General features: G+C 38.0%; 2 protein-coding genes across 3 annotated transcripts in view; one reads left to right on the top strand and one right to left on the bottom strand.

Annotated features, from left to right (window-relative positions):
* Positions 1 to 7,454, top strand: part of zcchc24 (zinc finger, CCHC domain containing 24) — a 30,299-nt gene extending 22,845 nt beyond the window's left edge. Inside the window, exons 3-5 of one of the 2 annotated variants that reach the window (XM_063874554.1) lie at positions 749 to 913; positions 3,484 to 3,559; positions 3,681 to 7,454. In XM_063874554.1, the coding sequence (XP_063730624.1) occupies positions 749 to 913; positions 3,484 to 3,559; positions 3,681 to 3,763 (324 nt within the window). In that variant the 3' untranslated portion in view covers positions 3,764 to 7,454. Of the gene's footprint in view, positions 1 to 748; positions 914 to 3,483 lie in introns of both variants that reach the window. The other variant, XM_063874555.1, reaches the window with a different exon arrangement.
* Positions 7,455 to 8,639: 1,185 nt separating this feature from the next.
* Positions 8,640 to 11,176, bottom strand: ppifa (peptidylprolyl isomerase Fa). Its single transcript, XM_063874556.1, has 6 exons — positions 10,961 to 11,176; positions 10,800 to 10,830; positions 10,610 to 10,698; positions 10,440 to 10,536; positions 9,417 to 9,492; positions 8,640 to 9,297 (listed from the first exon to the last, which is right to left on the bottom strand). The coding sequence occupies exons 1-6, from the start codon at positions 11,102 to 11,104 to the stop codon at positions 9,162 to 9,164; spliced, it is 573 nt and encodes a 190-aa protein (XP_063730626.1). The 5' UTR covers positions 11,105 to 11,176; the 3' UTR covers positions 8,640 to 9,161.
* Positions 11,177 to 12,380: the final 1,204 nt, after the last annotated feature.

Below are 12,380 nucleotides of genomic sequence, written 5' to 3'. Positions count from 1 at the left end.
TAACACAATTCCTCACTACTCCATTTCAAATGTTTATCTCCAAAGTTAAATGATTTGGTAATCAAAATAACCACTCCAAGATGGATAATGACTGTCAGAACGCAGATTGTAGGATGATTTTTCTCTTCTTCTTCTGATGATGGAGCTTTAAATTGATAATGACAAGCCCTGACAAACATAATAATCAGTGTACATGAGGGTTTATTTTGGCAGGATCGAGGACAGTTTGTGATTTATCCTTACGATGACATCAGCAGTACGTTTGTTTGTGGCATGCTTTAAAGGGGAAAAACGCGTCTTTTCCCCAAATGCTATATACTGCCCTAAATAAAGTTGCCAACATGAAGTCATCGGAGCGACTCCTCCCAATAATATTACCCTCAGGCATGTGCTTTTTAATGGCTGACTGACTGTTGGTAATCATCTACCTCATGAGAATCAGAAGAGTAATTTAACACAGCTGTAATGGGAATAAATGTAAATTACACAACCACATATTGTGCCAAAATGGTGTGTAGGAGTGTGCTCTACGATGAAGTTGATTATATTAGCATGACAAGGATGGACACACCCTGCTGTCAAAGCTCAACCTCCATTATTGTCCAAGAGGTTCTCTTAAAAATGTCATTCTGGACAGAAGAAGAAAACCCTTTCTGCATCCTAAAGTTGAATTTATCTGGTCAAGATGTTAAAAATAATGAGTTCCACATGTGCATACATTTAATTCGCCTGGCTTTGTTCTTTACAGGCCAGACCCAAAGGAGAAGGACTGACACCCTACCAAGGAAAGAAGAGATGCTTTGGAGAATACAAGTGCCCTAAGTGTAAGAGGAAGTGGATGAGTGGCAACTCCTGGGCCAACATGGGCCAAGAATGTATCAAATGCCACATCAACGTCTATCCACACAAACAGGTACCTCACCGTACAGTAAAACCTTCACTCTATATTATGATTGCCTTAAAAGTTAAAAAAAAAAACATTACTCATACATTTTGTTCAAGTGGTAGATTTAATTTTTTCAACCAAAGTTAACAGAGTCCAGACTCTGGTTTGCGTGGCTTCCTCTTGTCTTGAGGATATTCCAGATGGCCTTATTAAAATAAAATAAAAACCATACCACTAACCGTTGCTTTGGCCTCTTTGGTAATAAACCAGCACTGAATAAACTATTGGATTTTCAAGCTGATAAAAGTGTTGGATTATTTACTGAATGACATCCAATCTTAAAACTAATATTTCTTTATTAATGTCTCTCAGACACAAACTAACTCTGAGTTAATTGAGCCTTACAGCAGCAGAAATTCCTCTCATATTTAATCTCACAAAAAAGTGAAATCACATCAACCAAGATGCTGGGGAGTGTTTTTACGAACAGCAACCGCACTGGGGGAACTGGTAAGCTGTCTGTTCGGCTTAACCTCACATTTTTCTCACAGCCTGTTGAATAAAGAGATGAATCGCCTGAAAAGGAACCCACTCTGCTATTAGCTTGAGCTGGAGATATATTTATCCTCAACATTACATCTTTTAATATTTATGCTTTTCTACATTCTTTCAATTCCACTTCCCGAAATAAAGTTAGGATTACTGTTTAAGTCCGTGCTCGTCCTCGGAATACCACGGCTGAGCATGTTAAAACAAGTCTACCCTTAATGTCTGAAAGGAGTCCCTCATACCCAATGGACAGTAATGCAAAATCCATTCCAAAAACGTTTATTTATTTGCATCTTAATCAGAATAATACTTTTCAAAAGCATGTGGAAGACTGCATTAAAAACTTGTTCTCCCCCTCATAGAGTTCACTGGTGAGAAGAACTCACTCTTCTCTGCCTCTGTGTCTTGTGGCAAAGCTACACACAGGCAAGCAAATTCCCTGCATTTGCAATGTCACCCACTTAACATATTTCCCCTCTGTCAGCGTTTGAAATGGACCACTAACCTCTGTGTCCTCGAGTATCAAAGAGTTCAGCCTCTCAACACGGCTCCCTCCCGCCCTCCCTGCGGATTCCCATAAATAACCTGAATATGTATTTTCCAATTCCATCTGCACAAATTTGAATATTTGTCCCTCTTAGGTGGGAAATATATTTCTCAGACGCCCAGTGAATTTGGTTTCAACCAAAGGGCCATATTTCCATTGGGTACGATGGGGAAACTCACTCATTTACCACATCTGGTCACACCAGCTTGTAAACTGTAAAATGTAAATGGATTTCTTTGTAGTGAGTTTAATAAATCTGCACGCATAGTCTGCTGAGTTTAACTTTGCTGAACTTTGACACATGAGATGTTGCTGTTGATTTAAGAGGTTGTGACTGTGCTGACTTTCAGTATGAGAGAAAACGTAATTGAATTTATATAAACTGTGTTGCTTCATTGACGTTTTTATAACAGTCTTCTATCAGAGTGTAAACTTCAAGAAACATTTTTAATCAATTGCACAATTATCAATTAAGCTAACAAACGTGCTATCTGACAGTTAAAGTTATTTAAATGACAATAAGGTAGCCTGCTAGCTAGGTGGATTTTGTTTTACCTTTTTTATTACTCTTTCTTGCATACGGTTATGTATATTCTTGAACACAAAATGCCATGGGGAATAGATATCACAGAACAGTGAAAACAGAAATGAGCTCAGTGAGCTATTTTGACTGTGCTACAGGATGTTCCTGGATTGCTAGCATGCTAGCCGTTAGCTTGTTAGTGACCAATGCAGGGATAGGCTCTGATTTCACTTTGTCCAAATGGAAAGAGCTCAGACTCTGGCTTTAGCTACAGAGCTGATTCGATTGAGCTTGAGTTTCTTGCTCAAGGGCATTTCAAGAGGGAAGATGCCTGCAGCAAAGGGGCTTGAACTCAGTTCCTTTGCTCTCGGAGGAGACCCTATAAAACATTCATCTGATTTTTCAACTTTTCTCAAGGACCTTATCTCTTTGACGCACCAGTAGTAAAGTCTCAACATTTCCAGACAGACTCATTAGCCGGTAACTGAAATATCTCCCTGTGACCCATGGTAACCTGGTTTCCTTTAGTTAGACCGCTTGGAATAAATAACAAGAACAGAACAAAAGAGGAGGAATACGTTTTTCCAGACAGATTGTTAAAATAACCTCCAATCGTGCAGCTCATACACATTCCTTTCGTCCTTGATAATTAACATTGCCGTAGCAGTTTGCTTATATTTCCATAAAGGTCATGATCAAATACATACTGGATCTTTTTCTGTTATACAAGGTTGGGAAAGTGTGCTGCAAGTTTCCAGAGCTGATGGTGTGTTGCCATATTTCTGCAACTAATTGTGTTTGGTACACGTCTGTTCTGTAAGGAATTTGGGCGTAATATTGGAGGCCAAACATTAGGCGTATAGCTGACATGAATCTGGTGCCAAAGAAACTGCTTGCATAACTCAGAGTTTTATGAGTGTACTGCTTGTTTTTCTTTCTTTTTATGACTCATTATTGTTTCTCTGTTTATATCCTCAGCGCCCTTTAGAGAAGCCGGATGGCCTGGATGTTTCTGACCAGAGTAAGGAGCACCCGCAACACCTGTGTGAAAAATGTAAAGTCCTGGGCTACTACTGCCGTCGTGTGCAATAATCATCTTTATTCAGAGTCAGAGAGCAACAAGTCCTATTGCTCATCCTCCATCAAGGCTGTTAACTTCCTCCCTTCACATCCAGGTTTCCTACATCCCTGCCCTGCACACAACATGGCGACCTTTCCTCCTCACGTCTTCCCATCCTCTCAGATGTCTCAAATATAGGCAGTGGCTTTCATTTTTCTGTCCCTCTTCTCAACCACCGGTGGATCGCAGATTTTTCTTTTTTCAATGACAGTATTGAAGACCACATCCAGGAATGAAAAGAACACGGTAACCTAGGATCAATCTCTCCAAGTGCTCCTCATCAAAATGATCTTTTTTTTGTGCCTCATGCAACAGAAACAACACAACTCCATTGATCCAACTCAATGATTAACAACAGCACGTGGTGTATTGATGAATTAGCATGTTTTACAATGGTGTCACTGACAGTATTGGTCTCAATAGATTACCTCTCCTTGGGGTTTGTAGGTTTTGTGTTTACAGAGATCTGCCTTCCATTTCCCTGCCAAGTGAAAGGTGTGGTTATGTGACGTAACATTTATCACAGGCCTCACAATGGTATAAAGTATATGAGGCCTTTGATGTATTGCCGTATTAAGGTCAACAGCACATCTTATTAACTGTGAATTAACTGAGGGACAATGTGCCATACATCCCTAGCTTACATTTGGCCTATTTATTTCCTTGTTGTCTGGTGTGCAATTAGAATTTTAACTGTTTGTTTGTATATCACTTTATTGTGTAACTGCTTCCACGCGTCTTTAGGCACTCCTGTAGGCTCAGTTGCTCTTCATCTAGATTTAGTGCATTGCTAACAGATACGGTTTCATTCACCCTCCCCAGAATATATTTGTAGCCACACAAATTCTCAGCTATCTATAGTTTTAGATATGTATAGATGTTAGATGTAGAGGTTATTGTGTTCAATTGAAAGCACAAGAAGGATAGTTTTATTAACAGCAAAGCATGTAATTTCAAGGTTATTCACATATAAAGCCAGATTAGACTTAAACCACAAATTAGAAAAATAGATAATGGTTTGAAAAAGGTTTAAGAGAGATTTTAGAGTTCACAGTCAATGCCTGCGAACCTTGGTGGAGTCAATTAAGCAAAATGGAAGATATTGCATGTCCAACATCTGATTGCTGTATGGAGACTGTGTAGAAGGAAGTGAAGTTTTGGAGAACTGAATTGATTTTCAGATCGGTTGAGAGAAACAATAGGAGGTAAAATAGGAGGGCTGATTTGTGATGAGGGGATGCTGAAGATTCAAAGATATATTAAAAGTGATGATGAATTAGGTTAACATTTTTCACAATAGTGCCTACTATTTGAAACCAGTGTCTTTAAAAGACATTTTTTTATAGGAAATTGTGAACTTTTCTATATGTACTGTATTCCTTGCCTTATAAAAACTGGTTGACTATATTTTATACTGTAATATTATATGTGCCTTAAAAAAAGATCACGACTATAGGATGCCATTTGAAATTAGGAAAGACAAATTGGGATAGACTCAGAGATGGGACAGTAAACGTGCGTGTGGTAAGTGGGATGCATAGTAAGTTTAATGCAGGTTAAAGGAGTTAAAAAAGGACAAGAAAATTGTGCAGTTCCTCTATTAGTTTGATCTTGCATGGTGGGTGTTCGCTTCAACAAAGTTTGCTGAGTTGCAGGCATGGGCTGAAACAGCATTTCCAGCTGGCAATAACAAATCCTACTGTGGTCTGTTGTCATGGAATATCCACAAAGATGTTATTTCATAGTCGATACTCACAACAGAATGGAGTCGCGCATGAAACTGTGGACCTCACTCCTTGTTGTTTTAATCTATTGTGGTAATGTTTATCTAAGGAACTGTCGGTTTTGTCAAGAGATATACATGGTCACTTAGTGGGAGAGTTTGCACGGGCTGATGATGGTACCCTTCAGTTTTGGGGAAATTAGCTAAATCCCATTGTTTTAGTTAAAGGGGCATTCCACTGATTCTGTAGTTTAGGTAAATTGGCTTGCACAACCCTTAAGAATGGTTGAAATCAATCCAGCAGATGCAGAGATATGCATATCTAATCCCTAGTGTGGCTCAGGCTCCAAAACGCTGTATCCTACCTTTCCCATAATGCAGCTCAACAGCATCTTTAAGTATCTGCCCTTGTAAATGCCCACATCTTTTCAAACTCCCAAGTTCGTAACAGGCTATTTGTCCTCATATAGACCTCATATAAATGAACAATTCTATTTTTCTAACTAACATCGTCTTTCTTTTGCTCTGTGCGATGACACTAGCCTTACAGGTCTTTACTGAACCTTATTATCCACATCATACCATGTGGCTGTAGTGAGAGGGATAGATACCAATGATGCCTTATGAACTAACCTCATAAACTAATAACAATATATGTGATTCAACAATCCTAGAGTTAGAGTTCTACTCCGCCCAGAGAAGCGTTATTAAGGCCATTTTAAATGGCAAATCACGAGCCAATGGAAGCAGTTCATACAATACACATGAAAAAAGAAGAAAAAATTCTCTGCTTTCAGACATAATTTCTTGAATTACATATACTTGACTTTTATAGTACATTTTCACTTCAAATTTGTTATTGTCTATGAATGAGATGTGTATTTTGGAACACTTAACAGATGTTGACATTTTTAAAGCAATCTGCAAAGACTGAAAAGTTGTTTCCCTGACAAAGATAGACTGTTTTATGTATATATTTGATGGCCATCATTATTGAAAATAGTAGCTCTTTTAAAATGTTATGCAATATTGAAGCTTTTTTTGTGTGAAGAAGGGCCTAAGAAATAAACTAAGCTGGGAGTTTTTTCTTTATGTTTTACAATAATCTGAGGGGTTATCCTGCAGAAATATTTATGGAAAGATTTTTTACAACACTTTTTGTATAGAATATGCAACAAAGTTACACTAAAGAAGGAAATATTGATGTCTACATAGAGTATTATTAAACTAAAGCTGGTACATAATTAATACCCTTTCTCAATTATAAGCCATTGTATTTTTGTTTTGTTTTATGATGTTATCAGTGGTGAATAACCCAGTTATTTGGTTATGTGTAACTAATTATGAGCTATTTACATCCATACAGTCGCATGTATTCATTGTGTAAACAATATTATGAAGATATATATTGTGTTAACATGCAGAACTTTTCTTTCCTTAATTAGTGACGGATACTCACCACTGTATAAGCACGTTAAACTGTGAGATGTAGTTCAAGCTTAAAGCAGCAATGACAAGAAACTATTATAAAATGTTATGGTGTTATTAGTAGTCTTAGGGAGTGTATACTTTTGTTAAAAAGGCATGTGTGACAAAGAACTATTTTAGAGTTTGCATGTGCATGTGTTTGGTTTTGAATGAAATATCATTTGTGCAATGTATACTTATTTAAATACTTTACAGTAGTTTGCTACAGTACATATTGTTTTTAACATTATCAGCAACTTCTGATTGTTGTAAGTCTTGAAGTATTTACCGCTAGTGTAGCCTCTACGAATAATACATATTTACTGAATGTAATGTGTTAACACTTATGTGGTCAATTAGGAAAGTATTGTTTGTATTCTTTACTGTCTGTATCACTTGAGATGTGTGTGTTGCAATGTTGCAATAATGTAATATTTGAATTGGGCAGAACACAGGCATGAGGTAGTGAGGAAAATGATATTTTGGGAAACAAAGACATGGTCATGGTTTCGAGAGTAGACCACAGGACTGTTTTTCATGTCCATGAAATGGCATTCCAAAATGTGCCTTATTTGTTAGTTGGGAAAACATTTTAGTGCTGTTGAGAGTTTGTTGAATAAAAGTCATATTGAATTAGGAGTTGGATTATGTGGTTTCATTTTTTTGGGTCCTGTGCTGAATTGTTTTTACCAGTTACTCATCTCAGCCAAATGCAATTGTTATCTGCTGTCTGTATAATGCTAATTTAAAGTAAACTTTCTAATCTTCACAGTCTATTGCGTCTTTGAGTGCAAGCTCCAAGACTTATGCAAGACTGGGTGTATGGATTATGATAAAGAGGTTTTCGACGGATTACTCACGGCGGTTGTGTAACGCAGAAAAGGGGGAGCCTTGTTAAGCTTGTTTTTCACTTTCTGTGAAAGTGCTGAAAGATAACAGACGCATCGAGCTGACAAGTCTTGATTTCAACACTTTGGGTTCAATTGTGAACAGGAAAACCAAAACACAAAGAAGGACACCAGCTAACATGGGTGCCGTGTGATAAGTGGAGACTTTTACAGCAGAAGACCCGACTTGCAGCAGTTGTAAAGATGTCATTGTGTTGCATGTGTTCTAAACGTTGGCCACAGCACCGCCGTCTCTGCAGCCAAGTTTCCATGAACAATATTGGACATGCATTCCAAATAACTAAACTAAACCAGAGGGTGGGGACCCAAATTATATCAAGTTTGTTACAACATCTCTTGCTCAAACAGAGTGCGAGCTAAGAGGTCTCTATAGCAACAATGTAATCTGAGAATTCAAACAAACGGTGGAAGGTCAGTGCGCATATGGTTTCATTTAGGGGCAAGGGCTGCTTTTTCACGTCGCTTCATTATTTACTTTCATAAAGTATTAGCTCGATAAGCAGCACCACCCAGTCTCTGGCTTTCAGACATGTCCTGGCCTCCTTCACTCTTTGTCTATTCCAGACGCTCTGTTTCAAGTAAAGCAGCAGGGAAGGAAGAACAGCCCACATACAAGCTAAATACATTTTCAGGTTCCTCAATAGTTCCAGCAGATTAAGTCATTTGCTTTCTTCGTGTCCAATGAGGCCACAGCCTGCAGCTCTATCATCTGTCAACTGCATTCATGAGATATTTCAGATCCACTGTAAGTGGATGTCACATGATGTCACATCCTGCTCTGATGGACAGGAAGTCGGTCGCGCTGGAGTGCCGGTGTCTAAAAAAAGCAGCTGGATCATTTCCAGGAAGCCCTAAAACCAGCAGGCTCGATGGCACACTAGAGCAAATGTCCTGTACTAATACTAGATCTAATAAAATCTGGAAACAGTTATTTTATTTGGCAGTAAATTGTGAGTAATTGCATAATAGGAACATTTTACATGGTGGGTGACTTAGTGCTTGTACACAAACAAAATGGGTCAACTCCCAATATAAAAGCAATATTTTTTTGAACATCAACAGAAATATCAGCTTTTAAGATTTGCACATGTGCCAAAAAGAACACAATGCAAAGGAAACAGCTAAAGGCTAACTAGACGGAGGTTCTGTGCCTGCATATAGGAAAAATGTCCAATACCTGCTGACGGCGGTAGTCTGTATTTGCCAAATGAAAAGGTGAAACAGGGAAATCGAGGACAAGCCGTTGTTATGATACAAACATGAAACAAAGCAGCGTTTGGCGAAAATTCCCGACATTGGACCTTCATTGGCTCTGTGTCAGGGCCTTTAAAGCAGAGCAACATCACTGGTGACAGTTTCTTCCAGATGAAAGTTAAAGTAAATACTAAATTGCTGCATGGCGAGTCATCAAACAGAAGTCCACTTGTGATTATGAGTGTTATTTAATCTCCCCACAGTCAGTGATTACAATTTTCTTAAGCACCCCACCGTCGTGTAAACCAAAGGATTCCATCTTGGTGACCACGTCCATACCTTCCCTCACCTGCCCGAAGACAACGTGTTTACCATCGAGCCTGTCAAAAGAAGAGACAAAGAAACTTCAGCAACCGGTAAGGGTTTTGATTTGGATGAGGGGACAGTACAAGTGGCAAAGCTTGAGATGTCTGTTTAAAAAGTGAAGCATAATATTTACCATTCAGTTTTAGCCGTACAGATGAAGAACTGGGAGCCGTTGGTGTTTGGCCCTGAATTCGCCATTGAAAGAGTTCCTAGAGAGATCAAGAAGGCAAAAAGTAAATCAATTGAATGTGATGCAGTCAAGAAGATCTTGACCTCATTTTACCACTGAGTCAATAACATTTAGTACCAACTGGAATAAACAGAAGCACGACGTGTGTGTCTTACAGAGTTAGGCCTGTTTCTCTTTTCTGAAATACAAACTGTGACAACGCAACTTAAGCCCTTAATCATCCGCATGTGGATTTTATTTATTTTTTAAAAAGAAGTTATTTAATTAAGTGCATGTGGACTCGAAAAGTAGGTAATTTACCTCTGGATTGAAAAATCCATTTAGCCAGTGTTTTTACTGTTGCATAAAGTTAGGCACTGCCATCTAGTGGAGAAGAAGATATGTTCATAGATATAGAGCTGTGAAGTGATACTGTTAAGAAGCCAGAGAAGGGACATGTATGTCATTATGTGCATAGATATATAAGCAGAGGCCAGAGAAGTAGTCAGATCTTGTACTGAGCACAAAGTAAAAACTAAAAAGTCCCACATTCATAATGTTACTCAAGTAAAAGAACAAAAGTAAAACTACTCATTATACAGTTTGGTCCATTTCAGAATGCTACGTAGTATGTTTTAATTATAATTATTGAGGCCTTATTAATGTGTTATCAAAGCTGGTAAAGGTGCAGCTAGTTTGAATGACTTTTTATACTGCAGGGTAGGTTGTGAATTTACTCCATTTTTTTTTTTTAAAGAATGGCTCGTTATAAAAACATGTATTCACTTTCTGTCGACCTGCAATTCAATAAATTGACTGGTTTCTTTCATTGTACAAGAGCCTACCAAACACAGATTTCCCATCCAGAAAATGAACAAATTAGCAGTGCTTTGGTCTTCCCGTCTGCCACCTAAAACTCATTGATAGGTCTGAACTCAACTTTATATGAATGGTTGAAGGGTTATCTAAATAAAGATATAGTTTTACCTGGGCTTGTGTGTTTTAATTTGAAGTTTTCGTCATTAAAAGTCTTGCCATATATAGATTTCCCTCCTGTGCCATTGTAGTCGGTGAAATCTCCCCCCTGTAACAGAAAACAGATTCAGACAACAAGTCAAACAACTGTTATTGTGCACCATCTTCACTGTTGATCTTACCTGACACATGAACCCAGGTATGATCCTGTGAAACACAGATCCCTTGAATCCAAAGCCAGGTTCCCCAGTGCACAATGATCTGAAGTTTGCTGTGGAATTATCAGTTTTATTCAATGAATAAATGCTAAAGGAGATAAAAGTTCAAACCTCAGATAAAGGGTCAAATAAATAAATTAAATGCAACACGTACCTGCAGTCTTTGGCACTACAGCTGCATTCAACTGCAAGATAAAACAAATCCCATTCAAATACAGAGACTAATATTTACACTGATCTTATCTGTGTGTGTTTGAGTGCAGTGGGACATGCTAGTACGCAGTTATACAAGAGAGGCTAATGCTAGCTAGCTACCTCAATGGTTATTCTTCCAAGAGGCTCACTGTCGGCCTCGATGTCCAGAAACACGAAGGGGTTTTTAGCAGGGCGGGAGGAGAATAGCTTCACAGCGGCGACGCACGGCGTGCTGTATCTCATGCGGTTCTTTATTTTTAACATCGTTGCTCAGCTGACAGGGTGAGCAGAACCTGCAGGCCATAGGTGCTGCTGGTGTTTACATGTGACGTCACGTGGTTCGACTGTAAAGACCCGAGCGGAGGTGACAAACAGCGACATCACGTGGCAGGGTCGGGAAGTAAAACAACGTAATATTGCAAACATACTCATACAAGGTCCAGGTGTTGTTTAGGAGTTTGACTAATGTTAGTCAGTTTTGAACTACATTGTGTACTTGGTGGTGTCATGATGGTGTCATGATAGTGTCACGATACCAGGTAAACCATAATCATTATTTGTCAGTTTTGTTAAATTGAATATGTCTAAAAAACTATAATATTGTACTTATGCTACATAATTCTCCAATAAGAATGAACTCTATTGAGAATGACTGATAACATTTGTATATCTTAGCATGCTTATCTCTGCTAGTCATATTTACATTTTCGTTTTACATTTGCATCACTGTCTTCCTGCTTTGAACTACTCACTGTCATGACATAAAAAGGGTAGTGCTTATTCTTCCTGCGTTAATGTTTGTTCAGGAACAGGGCTGGTTATATATATATTTTTATTTATTGTTCCCGTGAAAAAAATAAAAATCATCTGGACAACACTTACATTTTTCCAGGTGATTTTTACCAAAAGTGAAATTTATCATCAGCATTAGTGACCGATTTCAGTTTGATAGAATGATTTAGTTATTAAAAAAGGAATAATCGATTTTATGTTGTGTTTTTTTTGTCTGGAACACTTAAAGCTAATTGGATTAATAACAAAATGGCCAGAATACCCATTAAAACCTCAAATCTGTTACTTAATTGAAAATGTATGCTGATGCCCTTTTCAGCTAATAGCTCATGAATAAACAAACGATTCAAGTTGCTAAATAGATCTTTGCACTGCCGACTATTTACCTCTCAGAGAAGAAACACATCACAGGTGTAACTAACAACCCATTAACGATGCCAGCAGCCTAATTAATTTGATTATGTACACCTGAGATTTTCCTAATGTGACATGTCAAACTATCAGTCAGAAGTATTTTGGGTTATTCTGTGCTATACCAGTCTGTAATTAAAACCACTATCAAAATGTGTAATGATATTTTAAATAGCAAAATAGCAAATTCTGTTCATATACTGTATATATAGTAAAGTACTGTCAGTATTTTATGGATTGTGTAGAACACAATTATTCTATCTTTTTGTGTTTATGCTATTGGTTAAATATATGCTGGTTGCACTTTGTATGTCAACAGATGCAAAAGGCCATTAAA

Source organism: Eleginops maclovinus, chromosome 22 (assembly GCF_036324505.1).
Source record: "Eleginops maclovinus isolate JMC-PN-2008 ecotype Puerto Natales chromosome 22, JC_Emac_rtc_rv5, whole genome shotgun sequence".
NCBI classification, from domain to species: domain Eukaryota; kingdom Metazoa; phylum Chordata; class Actinopteri; order Perciformes; family Eleginopidae; genus Eleginops; species Eleginops maclovinus.
The sequence above is the reverse complement of the archived record's forward strand: the minus strand, read 5'-3'. Positions and strand labels throughout refer to the sequence as shown.

Coding starts and splice junctions, on each gene's coding strand:
- ppifa (XM_063874556.1), bottom strand. CDS start 11,104: ATGTTAAAAATAAAGAACCGCATGAGATACAGCACGCCGTGCGTCGCC. Junction 10,831..10,960: donor TTGGAAGAATAACCATTGAG/GTAGCTAGCTAG, acceptor TTTATCTTGCAG/TTGAATGCAGCTGTAGTGCC. Junction 10,699..10,799: donor TGTAGTGCCAAAGACTGCAG/GTACGTGTTGCA, acceptor ATAATTCCACAG/CAAACTTCAGATCATTGTGC.